This window comes from Coregonus lavaretus (genome assembly GCF_964263955.1).
Source record: "Coregonus lavaretus genome assembly, chromosome: 24".
Classification (NCBI taxonomy): Eukaryota; Metazoa; Chordata; class Actinopteri; order Salmoniformes; family Salmonidae; genus Coregonus; species Coregonus lavaretus.
The window spans coordinates 2,859,144-2,884,106 of NC_140011.1; the positions used below are offsets into that span (position 1 = coordinate 2,859,144).

At 43.0% G+C, this 24,963-nt stretch overlaps 1 protein-coding gene across 1 annotated transcript in view; it reads left to right on the forward strand.

Moving 5' to 3' along the window:
• LOC311099362 (DENN domain-containing protein 1A-like) overlaps positions 1-24,963 on the forward strand; it is a gene marked incomplete at its 3' end in the record, with an annotated part of 209,290 nt that overhangs the window by 70,585 nt on the left and 113,742 nt on the right. The window contains exons 4-5 of the mRNA XM_084140078.1: positions 9,921-9,970; positions 15,900-16,019. Coding sequence (XP_083996204.1) covers positions 9,921-9,970; positions 15,900-16,019 — 170 coding nt within the window. The remainder of the gene's footprint in view (positions 1-9,920; positions 9,971-15,899; positions 16,020-24,963) is intronic.

Consider the following 24,963-nt stretch of genomic DNA (forward strand, 5'->3'; position numbering starts at 1 on the left):
TGGGTACCCTCATAGATATCATCCTGACTAACATACCCTCTAAATACACCTCAGCTGTCTTCAACCAGGATCTCAGCGATCACTGCCTTATTGCCTGCGTCCGTAACGGGTCCGCGGTCAAACGACCACCCCTCATCACTGTCAAACGCTCCCTAAAACACTTTAGCGAGGAGGCCTTCCTAATTGACCTGGCACAGGTATCCTGGATGGATATAGATCTCATTCCGTCAGTAGAGGATGCCTGGTTGTTCCTTAAAAGTAATTTCCTCTCAATCTTAAATAAACATGCCCCATTCAAAAAATACAGAACTAAGAACCGATATAGCCCCTGGTTCTCCTCAGACTTGACTGCCCTTGACCAGCACAAAAACATCCTGTGGCGTACAGCATTAGCATCAAATAGCCCCCGCGATATGCAACTTTTCAGGGAAGTTAGGAACCAATATACACAAGCAGTCAGGAAAGCAAAGGCTAACTTTTTCAAACAGAAATTTGCATCCTGTAGCACTAACTCCAAAAAGTTTTGGGACACTGTAAAGTCCATGGAGAATAAGAGCACTTCCTCCCAGCTGCCCACTGCACTGAGGCTAGGAAACACTATCACCACCGATAAATCTACAATAATCGAGAATTTCAACAAGCATTTTGCTACAGCTGGCCATGCTTTCCATCTGGCTACCACTAACCCGGCCACCAACTCTGCACCCTCTGCTGCAACTTGCCCATGCCCCCCCCGCTTCTCCTTCACACAAATTCAGACAGCTGATGTTTTGAAAGCGCTGCAAAATCTGGACCCCTACAAATCAGCTGGGCTAGACAATCTGGACCCTTTCTTTCTAAAACTAGCCGCCGAAATTGTCGCAACCCCTATTACTAGTCTGTTCAACCTCTCTTTCATAACGTCTGAGATCCCCAGAGATTGGAAAGCTGCCGAGGTCATCCCCCTCTTCAAAGGGGGTGACACTCTAGATCCAAACTGCTACAGACCTATATCCATCCTGCCCTGCCTTTCGAAAGTATTCGAAAGCCAAGTTAACAAACAGATCATCGACCATTTCGAATACCACCGTACCTTCTCCGCTATGCAATCCGGTTTCCGAGCTGGTCACGGGTGCACTTCAGCCACGCTCAAGGTCCTAAACGATATTATAACCGCGATTGATAATAGACAGTACTGTGCAGCCGTCTTCATCGACCTGGCCAAGGCTTTCGACTCTGTCAACCACCGCATTCTTATTGGCAGACTAAATAGCCTTGGTTTCTCAAATGACTGCCTCGCCTGGTTCACCAACTACTTCTCAGATAGAGTTCAGTGTGTCAAATCGGAGGGCCTGTTGTCTGGACCTATGGCAGTCTCTATGGGGGTGCCACAGGGTTCAATTCTTGGGCCGACACTTTTCTCTGTGTATATCAATGATGTCGCTCTTGCTGCTGGTGACTCTCAGATCCACCTCTACGCAGACGACACCATTTTGTATACATCTGGCCCTTCATTGGACACTGTGTTAACAAACCTCCAAACGAGCTTCAATGCCATACAACAATCCTTCAGTAGCCTCCAACTGCTCTTAAACACTAGTAAAACTAAATGCATGCTCTTCAATCGAACGCTGCTGGCACCCGCCCACCCGACTAGAATCACCACTCTCGACGGGTCTGACCTAGAGTATGTGGACAACTACAAATACCTAGGTGTCTGGTTAGACTGTAAACTCAACTTCCAGACTCACATAAAGAATCTCCAATCCAAAGTTAAATCTAGAATCGGCTTCCTATTTCGCAACAAAGCCTCCTTCACTCATGCTGCCAAACATGCCCTCGTAAAACTGACTATCCTACCGATCCTTGACTTCGGCGATGTCATTTACAAAATAGCCTCCAACACTCTACTCAGCAAATTGGATGTAGTCTATCACAGTGCCATCCGTTTTGTCTCCAAAGCCCCATACACTACCCACCACTGTGACCTGTACGCTCTTGTTGGCTGGTCCTCACTACATGTTCGTCGTCAAACCCACTGGCTCCAGGCCATCTATAAATCACTGCTAGGCAAATCCCCGCCTTATCTTAGCTCATTGGTCACCATAGCAGCACCCACCCGTAGTCTGCGCTCCAGCAGGTATATCTCACTGGTCATTCCCAAAGCCAACACCTCCTTTGGCCGCCATTCCTTCCAGTTCTCTGCTGCCAATGACTGGAACGAATTGCAAAAATCTCTGAAGCTGGAGACTCTTATCTCCCTCAATAACTTTAAGCATCAGTTGTCAGAGCACCTTACCGATCACTGCACCTGTACACAGCCCATCTGAAATTAGCCCACCCAACTACCTCATCCCTATATTGTTATTTATTTTGCTCTTTTGCACCCCAGTATCTCTATTTGCACATAATCTCTTGCACATCTAGCATTCCAGTGTTAATACTATTGTAATTATTCTGCACTATAGCCTATTTATTGCCTTACCTCCATAACTTGCTACATTTGCACACACTGTATATATATTTTCTGTTGTATTTCTGACTTTATGTTTTTTACCCCATATGTAACTCTGTGTTGTTTTTATTGCACTACTTTGCTTTATCTTGGCCAGGTCGCAGTTGTAAATGAGAACCTGTTCTCAACTGGCTTACCTGGTTAAATAAAGGTGAAAAAAAAAAAAAGTCTAGGCTAGGCATTCGTGAGATTAAGGAAACCAGCCCTTGAACATTGTAGTGGGTAATGTTCCTCCCAAATAGATGATGAACTACTGATATGTTGACATGTTGTGTAGCTAGCTAAAAGAAACATGAGCTAACTATGGGCACGTTCATCTGCCACCCTTTCCATTCACCTTGCTGGGTTCCGCTGTACTTCTGTCCCTAACCTCCCCATGAGGACCAGCCATGTGGAGGTATCCACACATTGCCTGATGCAAGATTCCCCCTTCTCTTCTCGAATCCCATCCTGTTGAATATGCATGCCCAGGGCCCAATGCCACCCCTTCTCTTCATCCCCTGCAGTTGTTCATCCCCTCTCCCTCTCACTTTTTCTTCTTGCCTGTGTTAGCATGGATGGATTCAAAACAGACAATAAAAGAGAGAAAAAAGATACGCTCCATAATTGCTTGTTCTTTAACCCCTCCGGATTTGCATACATTATCCCTTGTATTTATGATTTAAGGCCGGATTTTGATAAATGTGTACATATATTAACTCCACGGTCATGTGCGCGAAGGAAGACCTACTTGAATTTTCAATCCCTTAAAGACAGGCACCCCACGGTCCCCCTCTACTCTACACCCTCAACACCCCTCATCTTTTATCTAGCCGGGTATCTTTAATTCAATCTAGTTTGTATCTCTCAAGGCGACTGAGAAAGTAACGGGAGAATTGAAGGAGTCAGGACTTGAGCATTATGGCCCCAGAAAGCCTAGTTCACTACAGGGTCCATTGCAATAAAACCTGAACAATTACAATAGAAATAGCCACGATGCTTTCTGAAGATTTACATTTTAGTCAATTAGCAGACGCTCTTATCCAGAGCGACTTACTCGAGCCGACGTTCCGCTTGTGAAGTGTAATGCGCCAGAGGGCCCTGGTTAATGACTTTTGTTTGTTTTCGTCATTTGTTGATTTCTGTCTCCCACCCCCATCCCTTTTTCATCCATTTCTCATCCTTTTTCATGTCATCTGTTCACACTCTGGGACGAAGCGCAGACAACGCACCTTTTTGCTTTTCCGCCGCTGGCCAGAAGGGCCCGAGTTGCTGCTCTGGCAGTCATTTAAAATCCATAACTGTGTAAAAGGAGTCTCATTGAGACAAATGAGTGTTGCCTGTGTTATTACATCTAATGAGGGGGCACTGCACCACACTCCTTGTAATGAAGTAGCAATATGGCCACCTTTTATTAAAGCATTTCATCACTCGACGGCGGATGTTGGACACTCATTGAAATGCTTTAATGAGTGAGGAATGCTTTTAATGAGAGAGAGAGGGATGTGGGGGTGGTGGGTTCTATGTGGAGAGGTTTGGAAAGCGGGGGGCAGGCTGGTAGTGAAGATATTAATTTCCCTTTTTTTTATTATTTGTTTACTTTTATTACAGTGCTTTGCTATTATATACATTTTCTAAAATCGCTGGAGAATAACACATGGAGATGAGACATTCCTGTTGATTGGCATACTACACTTCCCCCCACTGACCCCCGTCCTCCCTTTATCCCTCCCTCCGGCCCCCATCTGATTTCTAAGTGTGGGGTTGAGTGTGTGTGTGTGTGTGTGCGTGAGTGTGAACATTGTGCGTGCATGTGTGTGTATGTGTTTGTGTGCCCCTACATGCCTGTGTGAGAATGTACCCATCTCGTCAGGGAACCGTTCCTGGGCCCAATTATCTGTTGCCAAACTGGGCCCTTTGAGGCTGGAGGTTAGTCCACCAAGTCCCTTTGAGCTACCATTGCTACACTCTCCTCCTACCTCCAACCCCCCTTGCCCCATTGATGTTAGCAGGCAGGGTCTGGAGAATAAGCGCTGCGAGGACTATATTAGGGCTTGAGCAAAGTGTCAGATGGGTTTGATGTACTGAGTGAAAAAAGAGGGTTGAAGCTGAGAGAGGGTAGGGGGGGGGTGGGTTGCCAGTTCGGAGTCTAAGGGGAGGCCCCAGGGGTGGCGAGTCTCAGCCAGGCAGGAAGGAAGTGGCAGGGTACAGCAGCTCAGCTCCGCCAACCAAACACACACACACCACTACACATCCAGTATAGCTGTTTTGAGGTTGGGCAAGAGAAGCAGAGGGGTGATGGGTGGGGGAAGTTACAGCAATTAAAACTAAGGCATAGTCCACAGGGGTTTAGTGGGGGGGGGGGGGGGGGGGTAGGGAAGGGGGTGACGCAATAGGGCAAATTGAACAACACCTTGGACTTGGGGACCGAACATGCATGCGCGCGCACACACACACACACACACACACACACGCTCCCTCGAAATCTCTTTCCTAGTCCTGTGGCTTGAATGGCTAAGCTGTCCCTGTGCCTAAATAATGATGAACGATTATTGCTCCCTGGCCACTTTACGACATATGCAGTTGTTAAAACTAACAACCCGGTCATTTCTGTAAAATAAGCCTCTGCATCCTTCTGAGTGGCAAATTGAAATAGGTACTTTCATATGCAAGTGCCTGGCTACTGCTGCTATTAATACTACGACATATTCTAATTATTTTAGTGACTATTATATTTGGATTATATTATGCATTACACTATATACATGAATACTACCACGTAGTCTTGTGACTATTATAATTGTTTAGGATACTTTTATGATTAATTATTATTTTATTGAACTGAAATCTATAATCAAAAAAAATATATACATTTCCATTGCACACTTGTGTGTAACAGGACAAATATAAGCACCCCCTACATTATTATTATCATTATCATTATTATTTATAAGACCACTTCTAAATGGACCCTAAAGTCATATTTTATGTATATTCTGATACTTGAAGTTGTTTAACCCTTTACACCCGTGAGAATTGGCCTATATGAATAGGGCTAAATTGAAATGTTTCTTACAGAAGAAATATGAAAAGTATGTGCATAACTATGGTAGCAATTGAAAGGGAACAGTTATGAGATTATAGGAAAATTATTAGGTGAGGAAACAACAGTTCACCTGACACAAGACTGAATCAAAGCATTACACTGTTGGTTTTATGTGAATTTTACATTTACTGTACTTTTCGCCTCATTTGTTGATAACCAAATCTGTAAAAACTCTGGATACATTCAGTAACATGATAAGAATATTCCTGGAAAATGTGGAGTAGGTGCAACATAAGGCAAAAACATGACAAGGGTTTGAGTGAGAGGACTAGCTGGTGTCTCCAAGTAGCCACACACCTCTCCAAAGTGTGCACAGTTCAAGTAATTGCAATGCACTTTTATGACTCAAAGAAGAGTCTTCAACTATAAGGTACTTTTTTGGCTCCCCTAGCTGTGCTGTTGAGGATTTAGAGCAAGCACGCTTGTAGTTTTGTTTGGAACAAAACCCTGCATCCCCGCACTTACACAATTACTGTTGTTGTTTACGCAATCCAAAAACTGTCAATTTGTTTAGCTAAGTTCGAAAATACAATATTACAGTGTTAGGTTTTCACAATGCCGAAATTCTTCGGTTGTGCAAACCCACAGTTTCATCAGCTGCCCGGGTGGCAGGTCTTTACATGTTGCGTTTTTATATTTTTAATTTGTTCAGTGTACATATAGTCCTCTTAATTTACAGCATTTCCCTAACTCGGACAACAACAAAAAATGCTAAATTAGCCCATTTAGCGGGAGGGATGAGGGCAATTTCTTGTCCCGCGAGGTGCCCATGTTTAGAACGGCTGTCAATCAAAACCCATACAGCGTTGTGAAGCGCAGAACCAGAGCTCTGACGTCATGTATAGCATGTTACTGTACAGCAACTGCATTCCAATTTAGGCGTTTATCAGTGCCCAAATCTGCCATTTTCAACCCGTATATACAGTGGGGGAAAAAAAGTATTTAGTCAGCCACCAATTGTGCAAGTTCTCCCACTTAAAAAGATGAGAGAGGCCTGTAATTTTCATCATAGGTACATGTCAACTATGACAGACAAAATGAGAATTTTCTTTCCAGAAAATCACATTGTAGGATTTTTAATGAATTTATATGCTAATTATGGTGGAAAATAAGTATTTGGTCACCTACAAACAAGCAAGATTTCTGGCTCTCACAGACCTGTAACTTCTTCTTTAAGAGGCTCCTCTGTCCTCCACTCGTTACCAGTATTAATGGAACCTGTTTGAACTTGTTATCAGTATAAAAGACACCTGTCCACAACCTCAAACAGTCACACTCCAAACTCCACTATGGCCAAGACCAAAGAGCTGTCAAAGGACACCAGAAACAAAATGAGTTTGAGTGTGTATGCCTGTCTCAGTTTTTTGTGTGTGTGCTGGGGTTTGTGTCTGTTTGTGTGTGTCTGTGTAACACACAACCATAGATTGAGTTGAGTACGCGGCTCACTAACACGGCCTCACAGTGCCAACTCATCATTCCTTATACCCACGCTGACTCCCCTCCCAGTCGCATCACAAATAAACACAATTTATCTGTTTTAACTGTCAACAACAAAAACAAATGTTTCATGCCATAGGCAATCTCTCCCCTAGCTCCTGGGACTTTGTGGGAATTAATTAATTATTTGTCGTCCCAGCCCCAACCCCATTCTCTGGTGGATAGGAGGAGTGATTATTTGATGGATAGATTGAAGGAGAGAGTTGGAGACTGTGCAGGTGCACACCACAAATGAAGCATCCCCCTCCCCTCCTATTAGTTGGAAACGGAATTGAGAGGGTAAGGTCCCTGGAGTTTTCTGTATTGTGTTTCTGTTGGGGGCCTTGTGTAAGCCAGACTTCGGTGGAACGGAAGGGATAGGTCCAAGAGTCAGAAGAGCCTAAATCAATTGACATAAAGATGAGAACAGAACATAATACACTCTTCATTTAGGCCTATGTCAATGGGTAAGAAAAGCCTATAAAAAAGCACTCAATCACATAATACAGATTTTTTACATTTAATATCTTTCCGCATTGTTAATAAAACAAAGAGTAATTCAATTATACGAGCCTGATTGGATCCTATGGTCTCCAGCCCTCCCTCCTGAGTCTCCGGAATAGTTTTTTTTTGGGGAATACTTTTCTAATGATGGTAGGAGAATTATACATTCCATTTTGTACCATATTTTTTATTATAAAATTTCCTCAGGTGTGTGTGTGTTCAGTCCTCCTCAGTAACTCAGCCCCTGACTGGAACTGTTTGTTGTGAAATAAAAACGGGCCAGCTCCGTAAGCCAATGTTAGTCATGGGAGTGAGTCAATAACCTTCAGATAACCACTGGCCTAGCCTTGACCTTTATTTATTTTTTGTGTGTGTATTTTACACCCTTTTTCTCCCCAATTTCGATCTTGTCCCATCGCTGCAACTCCCCAACGTGCTCGGGAGGCGAAGGTCGAGTCATGCGTCCTCCGAAACATGACTCACCAAACCGCGCTTCTTAACACCTGCCTGCTTAACGCGGAAGCCAGCCGCACCAATGTGTCGGAGGAAACACCATTCAACTGATGATTGAGGTCAGCCTGCAGGCGCCCGGCCCGCCACAAGGAGTCGCTAGAGCGCGATGAGCCAAGTAAAGCCCACCCGGCCAAACCCTCCCCTAACCCGGACGACGCTGGGCCAATTGTGCGTCGCACTATAGGACTCACGATCACAGCTGGTTGTAATACAGCCCGGGATCGAACCTGGGTCTGTAGTGACGCCTCTAGGACTGTGATGCAGTGCCTTAGACAACTCGGGAGGCCCAGCCTTGCCCTTTTAGATCAGGGAATCAAACCCAAGAGAGAACACTTCATTCAAACCCTTATTTCAACTGTTATCTAGGTACCTCGGCTAGCGATTAGACCTAGAATTGAGGTTTGTGTCAAGTCAGATCTCCTTACCTGTCATGAGGGTTCAGGGCCCGTATCCATAAAGTGTCTCAGAGTAAAAGTGCTGATCAAGGATCAGTTTGGCCTTTCAGATCATAATTGATGAGATTACGTTTCAAGTTTTATTTGTCTTATGTACGGGATACACATGGTATAAACCCTCCAATGAAATGCTTACTTGCATGTTCCTTCTCGACAATGCAACAACAACAATGAATAATAAACATGGGCCATTATCCCTATGGAACGCTTTTGACACCTTGTAGGGTCCAAGTCAAGTATGCCTGTGTGAGCCATGCTTGACTTGCTCAGTTTCATAAGGTGTGTGTGACATTTTTTTAAATAAACTGTGTTTGTGTGCGTGCCCATGTCTGTGTAAACGTATGAGCATGAACGTGTGCGTGTGTTTGTGTCATGACAATAATTAAGTTACATCAGCAGCACCAGTGGCTCCTCCCTCTCTTGAACTATATTCACTCCTGTGAAGTGAACTCTAATCACTCCTGTCCTTTTTGTTATCTCACACTGTGTTTTGAGATAGTGTTTTTCACCACACCTGAACCACCACCTGTCCCACGGTGGCCCCAAAGCCGGAGACCCAGTGCCTCGCCCACCAAGCGCCACCTAGTCACCCTCATCTGCTGCCATGGCGACTAGTCATTGGCTGAGTCCACCTTAGGGTAGATATCCTAGGGGACTGTAGGCTAGAAGCCCTCTGCTGCCTGGCACTCTGGTTTGTCCCTCCTGCTGGTTCCGCCAGGGCCTCAACACGTCTCTGGTAATCCATCAGGGAGCACCGTGGCTGGACATGACTCTCTCCTCTACCTTCCACAAACATAAGCCCCAGCTAGCAGAGGGTTGGCCTGAGCTGTTGTTGTCGGGCTTAGTTGCTAGTTCCTCATCTGAGCTCTCCTGGCCACTATGATTCAGTCTCTCTCGCTTTGTCTATTCTCTCTCCATTACTGCCTCCCTGTACCCCTCCACCTTATCTTCCTTTCCCCTCTTTTTTTCCTCACGTCTTGCTCTATCACAGATCTCTGTTACTCCATCTCTATTTCTCTCTTATTTTTCTTTTTTTTGCTCTTCCTCTCTCTCTCTTTCCCGCCCCCTCTATCTGTCTTTGTTAGTTTCCCCTTAGTCCCAGGGCCCTAATCCGGGGGTGCCTGATTCCCTGTGTTCGAGGGCCACAGCTGAGGGTGATGGAGGCCAGGCAAAGCCCCTGCCTGCCAGCCTTCTATCCGCTCTCCCCCTCTCCCTTTGCACCATGCTGATCCCCCCGGCCAATTCCTTCTCCTCCCTCTCTCCTCTCTGCCTTCATCTGTCTCTCGTCTTCATCATGCCCTTCATCATGCCCTGTTAAATGGTATGTTATTACTTAGAATTACAGTATAGGCCCCTTTAGATGTATAAATGATCTCTCTCCCTCCCTCCACAGGAAACTCTTCAGACAGTCCCCAAGTTCTGCTTCCCCTTCAGTGTGGACAGGTACGTTTGTTCTAAAGCACACACACACACTTACGCACACACTCCCCTCTTGTTGTTTTTTAATGCTGCACAGCCAGTTTTTGGTCCTAGACCCCCATCACACACACACAGACACCACCCTCTAGGGTAGTCTTGTCTCTTTACTAGGCTCTCTCCTGTTCCCCCACTTGGTTAAGAGGTTATTAGCATTTTAGCATTAAAGGGGCAGTGCATTTAAAAATGTACTTGTTCTGTTTTTTAAAATGATATTTCCACACTGAGGTCGAAATAACACTCAGAAATTTTGAAAATTATGATAACGCCCTTTTTGTGTAAGAGCTGTTTGAATAGAATGCATGGAATTTCAGTGTGATCAGGTGGGTTGGAGTTTTTGTCCCGTCACATAACGTCACACGGTGATCTGATTATTTTAGACCATGATTGTTAATCTGTTATATTAATATTTCTGGATTTACTTCCTACTTGAAAGAAATGAGCAAAAGCAAGAGAAATTGTGCCATTGCTGCCTGCAAAGCAGCAAATGTTTCTTTGCACTTTTTTCCCATCCAAACAATCAATTCGTCTGATTCGGCCAGAGAAGTTCACTTCGCATTTGACAGCATTGCAAATCAGGCTGTATACACACGTGGATTTGCCAGCTGCTTTATCCTCCATCCCATCCATCAGCGACAGCAACCATTCAAGAAGTAAGTGTCTAGATAGTTATTCTTCTATTATTAAAAGTAAAGGACATGCTATTCATGGGTTGCACAGTTCATTTTTGAACGTTCTTCTGAAGACTGATGCCCAACTGAAAGTTCTTCTCTCGATTGGCGCTGATGAAGATTGTCAAAAGTGTGATTTGAAATCACAATGACAGGAGGCATATAATTAATAGAAAAACCTTTTGTCATCATTGTGATGTTGCCAGATTGACTTGAGATGTGGTATAACTTTAGCTCGCTAGTTAAGATTGAGGGGACTGCATTGAATTTTAGGTAGCCAGCCCTCTTGGACAGCCAAATCTTTTTTGCCCATTTTTTCTAATCTTTCTAATTTACTGAATAAATATTTTTATGTCACCACATTCTATAAGTCAAAAGGTGTTGTGTAAGAGGGCAGTGAATATGTAAAAGGTTTATAGCAAATTATGGTATGGAAATTAGTGATTTAGATGTATTGCATCTTATATTTTGTTTGTCTGTCCATTTCTTTCTGCAGACAAGGCACCAAATCCACACTCAAAGTTGGCAACCATCACCATCGACAACCCCATTGTCTCTCCCTCCCCACACAAATGCAACCTTGGCATCATCCTGGATTTCACCCTCTCCTTCCACCACCACATCCAACAGACTGTCAAAACCTCATACTTCCACCTCCACAACATCTCCAGATGTCCTCCCTCTCCGGTCCTGCTGCTAAAACCCTCATTCATGCATTCATCTCCTCACAAGTAGACTACTGTAACACTCTACTTTCTGACATCAACACAAGCTCCCTCCATAATGGTTCAAAACTCTGCAGCCCGACTTCTCACCCATACTAAGTACTGGCAGCACATCACCCCTGTGCTATTACTTTTTTTCTGAGAATGTAGTGGTTAAACCGTGCCCTATAACCAATTAGTAGGAATTGTCAATGGGTAGGGGCTATGTTTATCTGTGTATGACTGTATGACTATTTGAAGACACCTTTGTAGTGTGTGTAGGGGCAGTGGTCACCAACCATCTTCCTGGAGATCTATTCTCCTGTAGATTTTCACTCCGACCATCACATATCACAACACATTTCACCAATCAAGTTCTTGGTGAAAAACTAAGTGGAACTGTGTGTGCAATAAGTGTGCAAAACTGCAACTCTTCCACTTTTACTGTCAGGTGATGAGATTATAGTTGTGTAGTTGTGTATAGTAATGTCAGTGTTCGAGAAAGCTGGTGATGAGAATGTAAGTAAAACCACTTTATACCATCGATGACTACTCTGTTGCTGCACTATACCTCCTATCCAATTATTTTTAGCTTACACCCTCTTACTTTCATCATGATCTGTTTTCCTCTCACAGCCTTCCAGAGCTTGAGCACATGTAAAACAAAACTTACATGCAGTGATTTTGACTTTCATTATAACCTTGTTTACGATCTGTTTATTATGTTATGTAAATAACTGACGAGAATTTATGAGTGGCCCAGCCAGAGCCCGGACTCGAACCCGATCGAACATATCTGGAGAGACCTAAAAATAGCTGTGCAGCGACGCTCCCCATCCAACCTGACAAAGCTTAAGAGGATCTGAAGAGAAGAATGGAAGAAACTCCCCAAATACAGGTGTGCCAAGCTTGTAGCTTCATACCAAAGAAGACTCAAGGCTGTAATCACTGCCAAAGTTGCGTCAAGAAAGTACTGAGTAAATGGTCTGAATACTTATGTAAATGTTATATTTCAGTTTTTTATTTGTAATAAATGTGCAAAAATTTATAAAAAACTGTTTTTGCTTTGTCATTATGGGGTATTGTGTGTAGATTGATGAGGGGGAAAAAACAATTGAATCCATTTTAGAATAAGGCTGTAAAGTAACAATGTGGAAAAAAGGAAGGGGTCTGAATACTTTCCGAATGCACTGTACGTATATAATATAGGCTACTGCACATTACGCACAACAGAAAAGCCCATAGATGTAGCTAGCTATATGCTTTCTTGGGTAAATAAATTAAACTAGCTCCAGTAGGCTAATCTTTTTGAGTGTGAACTATATTACTGTACTGTACTGTATTGTATTGTATTGTATTGTATTGTATTGTATTGTATTGTAGTATATGGACCAGAAGTGCGCACATCGTTCAATCCATGATAAAGCAGAAGATTACATGCTGTTCTGGTGCAACACATGCGGCCTACAAATTTACATATATAGGCTAGCGAATGTTATTTTAAATTTTTTTTATATAATAGGGTCTATTTGTATAATTAGTAGGCTGACACATATATACCTTTTATAATATTTCCCCTAATGTTATCAGCCTACCTCCTCTTTCTCTCTATTGTTGCTTCATTCCTTCCTCGCTTTGAACAGTTAAATGAAATAAGTTTGGTTGTCTTTATCTTAATTCTAATGACATCCTTGAATAATATAGGACTAGAATTAGATGATGAAGGCTTTCACTTCTCTTCACGAAGATTGAATGGTTTTGGGTCTGAATAAATAATTGCTGTAGCCTACAGCCATCACGCGTTTGCTCTTCTTTCAAACTACCCGTGAGTTCTATTGGCTGCTTTATTTAACATTCAGCAAAAAAGATATTGTGTCCCTCTTGAATAGTCTATTGGTATAAGAAATGCAAAAAAAAAAAAATAATGTCCAGCAAGCTATTCTAGTCTAGCTTTTCCTGCATGGGACTCCAAGAGCTAAGGAGGGTTTTTTAAGGAGAGGCCAGCAGAGCACAGGTGCTTGCTTATTGCGCAAGAGACAGAGGCTATAAGTTAGAGGCTTATTATGCATAACCCATAATTAATTAGCTACAGTGCCTTGCAAAAGTATTCATCCCCCTTGGTGTTTTTCCTATTTTGTTACATTACAGCCTGTACTTAAATTGATTTTTATTTGGATTTCATGTAATGGACAAAATAGTCCAAATTGGTGAAGTGAAATGAAAAAAAAAATACTTGTTTCAAGAAATTCTAAAAAATAAATAAGGGAAAAGTGGTGCGTATGTATTCACCCCGTTTGCTATGAAGCCCCTAAATAAGATCTGGTGCAACCAATTACCTTCAGAAGTCACATAATTAGTTAGATTGCACACAGGTGTACTTTATTTAAGTGTCACGTGATCTCAGTATATACACCTGTTCTGAAAGGCCCCAGAGTCTACAACACCACTAAGCAAGGGGCACCACCAAGCAAGCGGCACCATGAAGACCAAGGAGCTCTCCAAACAGGTCAGGGACAAGTTGTGGAAAAGTACAGATCAGGGTTGGGTTATAAAAAAATATCAGAAACTTTGAACATCCCACGGAGCACCATTAAATCCATTATTAAAAAATGGAAAGAATATGGCACCACTACAAACCTGCCAAGAGAGGGCCGCCCACCAAAACTCACAGACCAGGCAAGGAGGGCATTAATCAGAGAGGCAACAAAGAGACCAAAGATAACCCTGAAGGAGCTGCAAAGCTCCACAGCAGAGATTGCAGTATCTGTCCGTAGGACCACTTTAAGCTGTACACTCCACAGAGCTTGGCTTTACGGAAGAGAGGCCAGAAAAAAGCCATTGCTTACAGAAAATAATAAGCAAACACGTTTGGTGTTCGCCAAAAGGAATGTGGAAGAAGGTACTCTGGTCAGCTGAGACTAAAATTGAGCTTTTTGTTCATCAAGGAAAACTCTGTCTGCCGCAAACACAACACCTCTCTTCACCCCGAGAACACCATCCCCACAGTGAAGCATGGTGGTCGCAGCATCATGCTGTGGGGATGTTTTTCATCAGCAGGGACTGGGAAACTGGTCAGAATTGATAGAAGGATGGATGGCGCTAAATACAGGGAAAATCTTGAGGGAAACCTGTTTCAGTCTTCCAGAGATTTGAGACTGGTACGGAGGTTCACCTTCCAGCAGGACAATGACCCTAAGCATACTGCTAAAGCAACACTCAAGTGATTTAAGGGGAAACATTTAAATGTCTTGGAATGGCCTGAATACTTTCACAAGCTACTGTAAATATAAGGCTAATACGGTGTTGAATTTATTAGAGAGAGAGAGATTGAGAGAGAGAGAAATAGAGAAATAGAGAGAGAGAGAGAGAGAGAGAGAGAGAGAGACAGAGAGAGAGAGAGAGAGAGAGAGAGAGAGAGAGAGAGAAGACGCACATATATATATAATATTTATATTACTTTGCTGCAGCAAATGTAGGCTACCTGTCACAAGAAAAAAAGTTACTATGATGAGATGATAGGTCTACATGCATTGTGAACTGCGCTCCATACTGAGATGGGTTGTCTCTCCCCACCCAGAGCATTGATTCACCATGCAGAGGCCGTAGAGATGCCAGTTTTAGACATTGCATATAATTTAACAGTTCCATTTCACGCCATGTTGTTCATTTCAATAATTTATTATATAATTTACCGGTTTCTCGCAGTTATTTATCCTGGGAAAAGGGAGTGGTTTTGGGCGGTAAATCCCGGTAAATGTCAGTAACCAGGTTCCCACCATTCAACCCTATTATAGGGTATTGTGTGTAGATGGGTGAGAAAAAAAAAATCAATTTCATCAATTTTGAATTCAGGCTTTTAACACAACAAAATGTGGAATAAGTCAAGGTGTATGAATACTTTCTGAAGGCACTGTATAGTTATCCGTGCGACACACTGATTAAGGGGGCAGGCTTGTCACCCCAGCCACTGGCAATGCCATGCCATCCAGACTGCCATTCACTTCTGTAGGGTGGAGCACAGACATTCAGCTACCAGCACTCCTAAATGGACTGTGTACGCTACATGTGTAAAGATGATGCTAATATTTATAATGATAGTAACACTAGCAATAATGATGAAAGCTTTATTTAGAAAGCACTTTAAAGGGCACCGCTTTGGGTTAAACTAGTAGCCATGTCTGAAAATGCTTGTCTTGTCTGTTTCTTTCTTTCTCTTCCTGCTCCATCTCTCTCACCTCTCTTTCTGTCTCTACCTCCATGTCGGTCTTATCAATGTGCTCCTGCTTCTGTTTGGTCTTAACTGATGATGTAAAAAGTGCTTTATGGATCAATTAGATTGATAGTCCCCTGTAGCTCAGTTGGTAGAGCATGGTGCTTGCAATGCCAGGGTTGTGGGTTCGTTTCCCACGGGGGGCCAGTATGAAAATGTATGCACTCACTAACTGTAAGTTGCTCTGGATAAGAGCGTCTGCTAAATGACTAAAATGTAAAATTGATTCCCCCCTTCTCTGTGTGGTTCAGTCTGTTGGTGAAACAAGTGGGCCAGAACTTCACCTTTGTGCTGACAGACATCGAGAGCAAGCAGCGGTTCGGCTTCTGCCGCCTCTCATCAGTGGCCCACAGCTGCTACTGCATCCTCAGGTGAGACCCCTGTATTTGTGTGTGTGAGAGAGAGAGAGAGAGCGGAGAGAGCTAGAGCGTGTGCGAGATCTACTCTTTTACATCAGCTCACTCTGCCCCTTGGGAGAAATAGAGACATAGCTGCATTTCCTATTACACTGTAACAACCACCATGCAGCTTTTCAGTCATGTTGAGACTGGCCTAACAATATTGCTTTTATAAATGTTTATTCTCATTACCATTGTTGTTGTAGTTGCTGTTAATGTTAATTCAATTTCCACTACTATTATTAGTGTTATTGTTTTATTATTGCTGTTGGTCCGACCACTTTTCTTATACGTGTACTTTGACAATGTAAGTTATTTAACTTGCCATGTCGATGAAGTCTATTGAATTGAATTGAGAGAGATAGCGAGAGAGATCCATTCTATATGCCTGGTGCACCACAAGGTGCACTGTCGGCACCATTGAACTTGGATGTTTTTTCAGACAACAGAGGATTGTGTGTTCGGGGGGGGGGGGGGGGTCATCACAATGCATTATACATGTTGTTTGGAAGTCAATTGTTACTGCTTTGTTCTATAGTTGTATATTCTGCATTATCACAGCAGGGAAAAGGTTAAGGGAGAGTAGCATTGGAAAACAGTGGAGGTACAGGACAGGAAAGCACAGTAAAGTAAAGTAAAGGACAGAGGGCACACTGGACTCTTGACTCTGAGTAGTTTTGACTGTACCTTCGCCAGTGGCTTTGCCCATTGTCCGTGGGCACAAGTCAGGCCATGTTCTCTGTTCAGGCCACAGACATGTGACGCGCACGTACACACGCATACACACACGCACACTTTCTCAAAGTCTCTCTCACACACACACCCACTGAATGCATGATCACCCTACGTCCTACCAAGTAATCCTCTGCTGTCCACCAATAACACTACTTGCCACTCAGGTCCATAGGCAGAGTGCACGATTTGTAGATGGCCATTTGACTTGGGCCTTGGTGTGGGTGGTGAGCCTAGAGTGAACCGACAGCACTTCAAGTCCCAGGGCGGACAGCCACTTCAAGACCAGAGAATGTGGTCTGACTGTGTGTGTGTGCACGTGTTAGAGTGAGGGAGTGTGTATTTATGTGGATCTAGTTTTGTCTGTGTGCGTGCGTGTATGTGTGTGCACTCATGTCACTCTGATGTAGCAGCAGCTGTAGTATCTCCAGGGGTTAGACAGCCAAGCCACCAACGATTTGGGCAATGCCCGGAAAACATTCCCGGATATCCCATCACTCGTGTGCTTTGAAATCCAATCACTCTAACCTCAATGTTTTGTCTCTGACTAGTAATTCCTATGTGCTCTAGAGGCCACCCAATCTCCTCTCTACTAATTTTTATTGATGTGTATTAGGGCTGACCCCAATTAGTCGACTGGTTGATTGTTTTGTCGTTAGCCTGTTGGTCGACCGATATTGTTTTAGTCGAGCAGTAACAAATATATTTATTTATTTATTTATTTATTTATTTATTTGCACCCATCTCAGTGAACTAATCCATTGCAGAGGCCTAGACTAAAAGTGGTTGGAAGCTCCATATGGAAGGTGTGACAATTGCGGAGCCTCCAGAGGCATACAGAGGCCAAATCGAGCTCTGTACCACATCGCTAAGCGCAAGAAGTATAAATGCCCTGACTTCTGCTGAGGCCATATCACCGTAAATGCTGCACGGCCAATGCAGAGGTCGGATCGACTATGCGCCCAGATACACGATGCACTTCTCTCTCCAGAGTGCGCTCTCTCCCGCCAATTTGTGAATAGTCATTGTTTCATAACTTCTTAGTGTGAATTGTTTGCGTTAGATTGTTAGTGTATATCAATTCCCCATTACATACAGTGCCTTCGGAAAGTATTCAGACCCCTTGACTTTTTCCACATTTTGTTAAGTTACAGCCTTATTCTAAAATTGATTAAATTGTTTATTTCCCTCATCAATCTACACACAATACCCCATAATGACAAAGGAAAAATAGGTTTTTAGAAATGTTTGCTAATTTTTTACGAATATAAAATTGAAATATTACATTTACAGAGGTATTCAAACCCTTTACTCAGTACTTTGTTGAAGCACCTTTGGCAGCGATTACAGCCTCGAGTGTTCTTGGGTATGACACTACAAGCTTGGCACACCTGTATTTGGGGAGTTTCTCCCATTCTTCTCTGCAGATCCTCTCAAGCTCTGTCAGGTTGGATGGGGAGCGTCGCAGCACAGCTATTTTCAGGTCACTCCAGGGATGTTCGATCTGGTTTAAGTCCGGGCTCTGACTGGGCCACTCAAGGACATTCAGAGTCTTGTCCCGAAGCCACTCCTGCGTTGTCTTGGCTGTGTGCTTAGGGTCGTTGACCTGTTGGAAGGTGAACCTTCTCTCCAGTCTGAGGTTCTGAGAGCTCTGGAGCAGGTTTTCATCAAGGATCTCTCTGTACTTTGCTCCGTTCATCTTTGCCTGACTTTGCTTGACTAGTTTTCCAGTCAATGTCGCTGAAAAACATCCCCACAGCATGATGCTGCCACCACCATTCTTCACCGTAGGGATGGTGCCAGATGCCAGGTTTCCTCCAGACGTGACGCTTGGCATTCAGGCCAAAGAGTTCAATCTTGGTTTCATCAGACCAGAGAATCTTGTTTCTCATGGTCTGAGAGTCTTTAGGTGCCTTTTGGCAAACTCCAAGCAGGCTGTAATGTGCCTTTTACTGAGGAGTGGCTCCCATCTGGCCACTCTACCATAAAGGCCTGATTGGTGGAGTGCTGCAGAGATTGTTGTCCTTCTGGAAGGTTCTCCCATCTCCACAGAGGAACTCTGGAGCTCTGTCAGAATGACCATTGGGTTCTTGACCAAGGCCCTTCTCCCCCGATTGCTCAGTTTGGCCGGGCGGCCAGCTGTAGGAAGAGTCTTGGTGGTTCCAAACTTCTTCCATTTAAGAATGATGGAGGCCACTGTGTTCTTGGGGACCTTCAATGCTGCAGAAATGTTTTTGGTACCCTTCCCCAGATTTGTGCCTCGACACAATCCTGTCTCGGAGCTCTATGGACAATTCATTTGAGCTCATGGCTTGGTTTTTGTTCTGACATGCACTGTCAACTGTGGGATGTGATATAGACAGGTGTGTGCCTTTCCAAATCAATCAATGTCCAATCAATTGAATTTACCACAGGAGGTCTCCAATCAAGTTGTAGAAACATCTCAAGGATGATCAATGGGAACAGGATGCACCTGAGCCCAATTTCGAGTCTCATCGCAAAGGGTCATTTTTTTTTTTTTCGCTTTGTCATTATGGGGTATTGTGTGTAGATTGCTGAGTATTTTATAAAAATTTTTAAAAAATCCATTTTAGAATAAGGCTCTCTCTAACGTAACAAAATGTGGAAAAAGTCAAGGGGTCTGAATACTTTCCTTTATTTTCTAATCTACAGTGTTTGTTACTTTGGTGACGTTAATTAATTAATTTTATTTTAATGCATTCACTATTATTCCAGTCTTCCTGTTTTCATTGTCGGAGTGGATACATTGTTTGCAGGGTGCACAACCGATGCTAAAGCTGTGAGAAAAAACTTTTGGTTCATTATTTCCATTTATGAGTTCTGTCAATTTAGTAATTGTCTTTTGTTTGGAGCGCTCCTGTCAATGTTGAGTAAGGATGCGCACGCATAGAAGTAGGCCTATAGGCTACCTGGCCTGCGCGCAAATGTAGGCATATAAATGTGCCAAATTTGGGGATCTGATAGTATTTCTGATTGGCTTAACGCACCACCACTAATGACCTGTGGAGCTTCTCAAAGTAATGTTTTCTTCACCTCAAACAGCAAGCAAACAAAGTCTGTTTTTACATCCATTGAGAATTACAATAAGTTCCTCAAAAATCTTTCCAGCTCTCTCCCTTTCGATAACCACTCAGCGTGAAAGAGAAAAATGTCATGCTCTGAATCAGTGGAAATGTCATAAAATAGGCTTCTTATCAGTGCTTGACTTGGACTGAAATAGGTTCCGGTACTCATTTTGAGCGCTGGTACTGTTTATATTTAGGTGCAGGAGCTCCAGAATACTTTTGAGCTAATATTGTATAAGAGGAACAGGAGCTCAAATAGTCGAACATTTGAGGTGCTGGTTCTCAGCTCCGGTGAGCTCCTGCCCAAGTCAAGCACTGCTTCTTATCCCTTGTGCAAATAGCCTACAGCTGTGTCTGTCCCGAGCTCACTGGCACTTAAAACTGAGGGCCCAGGATATGTTATACAATGTTGCAAGTTCACAAGCCCAAGCTTTGGGCGGGACCCAAGTTAATAGTTGATACACTGTTTCAAGTTTTTTGCAGACAGGCCATGTGTAGCCAATGTGATTTATAGGATATTTATTTTTAATCAGGATATTTTCTACCTGCAGGCTGCAATGTTTTTATTTGTTGGCTTTATGGAGGCTATTTTTACATAGTGGCAATAGAAGTTACAAACTTAAAAAGTATCATTTTAATTTAGATTTGGATATAATTTGATTAACCACATGACAACAATTTTGAGATATGAAGACGTTATTATAAATTAATTTGAACTTTTTTCACAAAACGTGCATATGAAAACCAGAACTGGCACGCAGATCGGTAGAGATTGTAAGATACATTGGCATTCCACATTATAAAGGTTGCCGACTCCTCGTGTAGCCTGTTACCGGCAACTTCAGGAGAGTGATGGCAGAATCTGCGAAAGCCAGCATGAGCGGGAGGAGAATAGTTGGGTCAGGTTAAGTTTTTTTCCCTTCTGGTTATCTAGATCTCTGGTGCCCTCTTGTGGCATCAAACTGTAAGCTTAAAGCATCAGACAAGCTCAGTGCACATAGTTGATTTTATTAAAACACATAGGGTGTGTCTGTAATGGAAAAATACACATTTAAAGATTTTGAGCAATCGATTGGTCGAAAGAACAGACGACTTTCGGTTGACCAAGATGTTTTTTAGTCGGGGACAGCCCTAATGTGTATGCTGGAAGATGGACCTTGGTCAGTAAGGCCTATTTGTGTTAAAAAACTAGAGACTATGTTTGCTTGATTATTCCTATTTTTGAAGGTTCAGAAAATATAAATCTTGACAAAAATCACTACACTATTGTGAGAATCTGTCTCTCTCGTTCAGTCTTTCTGCTATTTCTCTTTTTCTTTCTCACTTGTTTGATGTCTGCCATTCTATTTTTATCTTCATTTCGTTTCATCCCCCCTCTCCTCATCTCGTTATCTTTCTCTCTCCACCTCTCTCCCTCTCTCTTCCTCCTGTCGATATCCACAGCTGTTAGATGTCTACTAGACTAACCAGTCTCAGATGCAGGATCCACACACAGTAGTCAGCCCTATAAGGGCAAGACTTTGAAAATATGGATGTTTGGTTGAAAATACTTATTTAAACCAATTTTGCTCACTGGGAGACTATCAGTTCAAATCCTTTTCACGTTGATTTTTAGTTTACTAGTCCCACAATGTACACTAGACACAACAATAATTCAAACCCATGCATATATTTCAGAGTTTATTTTGAAGTCACGTGAATACTGCTTTGGAATCAGCACCCTTACCCTAATTCTGAGCTTTGTTTCTGGGCTGCATGGGGGTGAAACTTGGCAAAGCCATCTTTGTTCTGTACGCATGGACTGATAGCTGCTAGCTTATACAATTAGGCCAATATGGAACTTCCAGATCACCTAAATGGCCGGGCCCTCTTTCTTTCTTCTATTCTCTTTCACTTGGAAGTTCTAGAGTAGTTATTTACCTGTTTGTTTGGCTAGCTCGGGTGAGTAGGGTAGCCCGCATCACCTCAGGGAGGGCCCTCTCACTTTTTCCTCTTGCTCTTTCTTTTTCTCTCCCTCTCTCTGTCTCTCTCCCTCTCTCTGTCTGTCCTACTCCCCAGAGAAAGACAGGGTCGGCCATTTTGCTTTAAATCAAATCAAAGTTTAATGGTAGCGTACACAGTTTAGCAAATGTTACAGCGAGTGCTGCGAAATAATACTTACGTTTCTAGCTCCTAACAATTCAGTAAAATGTCAAACAAGTACACAAATAATCAAATGTAAATAAATAAAAAACACAAGAAATCTTGAAATGTCAGAACAAATCCAATTAACCTAAATAGCACTGTAACAGTAATCCAAATGCAATCTATACTTATATACACTGAATGAATATACACAAGATATACTAAGAATGATATGTACAGCAGTAGATATAGTGCCGTGAAAAAGTATTTGCCCCCTTTCTGATTTTCGCTATTTTTGCATATGATACTGAATGTTATCAGATCTTCAACCAAAACCTAATATTAGATTTACATTGACATGTACGTCATTTAGCAGACACTCTTATCCAGAGCGACTTACAAATTGATGCATTCACCTTATAGCCAGTGGGATAACCACTTTACAATGTTTATTTTTTATTTTGTTTTGTTTATTATTATTATTTATTATTATTTTAAAAAAAGGGGGGGGGGGGGGGGGGGGGGTAGAAGGATTACTTTATCCTATCCCAGGTATTCCTTAAAGAGGTGGGGTTTCAAATGTCTCCGGAAGGTGGTGAGTGACTCCACTGTCCTGGCGTCGTGAGGGAGCTTGTTCCACCATTGGGGTGCCAGAGCAGCGAACAGTTTTGACTGGGCTGAGCGGGAACTGTGCTTCCGCAGAGGTAGGGGAGCCAGCAGGCCAGAGGTGGATGAACGCAATGCCCTCATTTGGGTGTAGGGACTGATCAGAGCCTGAAGGTACGGAGGTGCCGTTCCCCTCACAGCTCCGTAGGCAAGCACCATGGTTTGTAGCAGATGCGAGTTTCAACTGGAAGCCAGTGGAGTGTGCGGAGGAGCGGGGTGACGTGAGATAACTTGGGAAGGTTAAATAGATAAAGGGAACCTGAGTTTATGAATGACAAAATGCTTATTTAATTGATTTAATTTACAAAGCTATGCAACACCCAATTCCCCTGTGTGAAGAAGTAATTGCCCCCTTACACTCAATAACTGGTTGTGCCACCTTTAGCTGCAATGACTGCAACCAAATGCTTCCTGTAGTTGTTGTTCAGTCTCTCACATCGCTGTGGAGGATTTTTGGCCCACTCTTGATTGGTCTATTACAGAACTTAAAATGTGTTGCTTTTTAACCATTTTCATGTACACTTTAGTGTGTGTTTTGGATCATTGTCTTGTTGCATGACCCAGCTGCGCTTCAGCTTCAGCTCACAGACAGATGGCCTGACATTCTCCTGTAGAATTATCTGATACAGAGCAAAAGTTATGGTTCATTCTATTAAGGCAAGTCGTCCAGGTGCTAAGGCAGCAAAGCATCCCCAAACCATCACACTACCGCCACCATGCTTGACCATTGGTATGAGGTTCTTACTGTGGAATGCAGTGTTTGGTTTTCGCCAGACATAATGGGACCCATCTCATCCAAAACGTTGACTCAAGTTGGCCTGGAAGCACCTGGATGATCATCAAGTCTCTTGGAAGAATGTTCTATGGACAGATGAGTCAAAACTATAACTTTTTGGACGACATGGGTCCCGGTTTCTCAAAAGCATCTTAAGGCTTCAGTAAATCCATTGCTAGAACCTTCGTAGGAGCATCCTTAAGTCTCTGATCTGTTTCCCAACACCATCATTACTAAAGTTGCATTTGAAAACACTCGTTATTTACCGACTGCCTCAGACAACTCGTACAGCAACTCACCTTGTACACAGAAGAGCTCTGCTAAACATTGAATCAATGTTCATCTGTCTCTATGTGACCGCCGATAACTTCACAACAAAGTTGAGTAGCAAAACAAAGTTTCCCAATGTCTTTGCAATTGTTACAAACAAGTGAAGGATGAAAATGAAAACTGATACGACAGCATTAAAATATAAATAGCCTACAATATAAGCTACATAGGCCTATCTAATTCCATAATATTTCTGTTTTGCTAATTGTTGGCTACTGTCTGTAATTCTTGCGTCTGTATATTTCATGATGTTTAACAACGTGCACAATGATGTGCCAAATCTTGATATAGTGCATTATTGTAGGGTAAGCATTAGAATAAGCAGCCTCAATATTTGCAGCCATAGGTGATATTATCCTTCTAGGAGTTGATCCGTCGTCAGTAGCCTATTGTTGAATAATTATAATTTTAAGGTAAGATTTTAATGGAGATAGCTGAGCCGAGAGCAGCACTGCCTTTCTTTCGGTCCTATCAGTATTGCCACGTCTTAACGACGCACTTAGTGAATGTTCTCTCTGCGTGGTGTTTTGGGGAAAGCATGTTACATCTTTGGCCATTGTAGGAAAGATTCATCGTTAAAACACTGGTAAATCTGAGTTCCCTCGTTATTGGAAAACCGGGCCCAGGACAATTGATGCTTTGGCAGGTCAAATCACTCTTTCCAGACTGGTGTAGAGCTGCTGTCGGGGGACACCGAATCGACGCCGAAAACTTCGGAACTTAAGAACTCGGATATCTATGTCAACACCTGCTACCAACTAGCCAGCTAGCTAGCTAGCTAGCTAGATTGCAATGGAGCTCCCTTCGCCTGGAATAGCTAACAAATGTTTCCAACACTGTAGAAGCTGTGTTTATTACGCTCTTGTCCGGGACAATATTGAAAAACCTGAGTTCCGATGCGGCAATTGTTTGCTAGCGGAGGATTACAGGAATGAGGTGGCTATGCTTAGCAAACAAACTTCAATTCTGCACGAACTTATTGGGAAAACGCAAATTGGAACTTTCTCTTTCTCAATTCGTATGACTGGACGCCGCTCAGGCCTGATGGATGTTTCCCCGCCTTGTCATCTGTCCCTATCCAAATGGCCTGTGCTACCTGGAACTTGCCTGCCAAGGAAATTGTCTCCATCTGCTTCTGCGCCTCCATCCTGTAGTGAAGTAGACCGAGAACAGCAAGAGGAATGTTCCAATCAGCGCTGGTCCC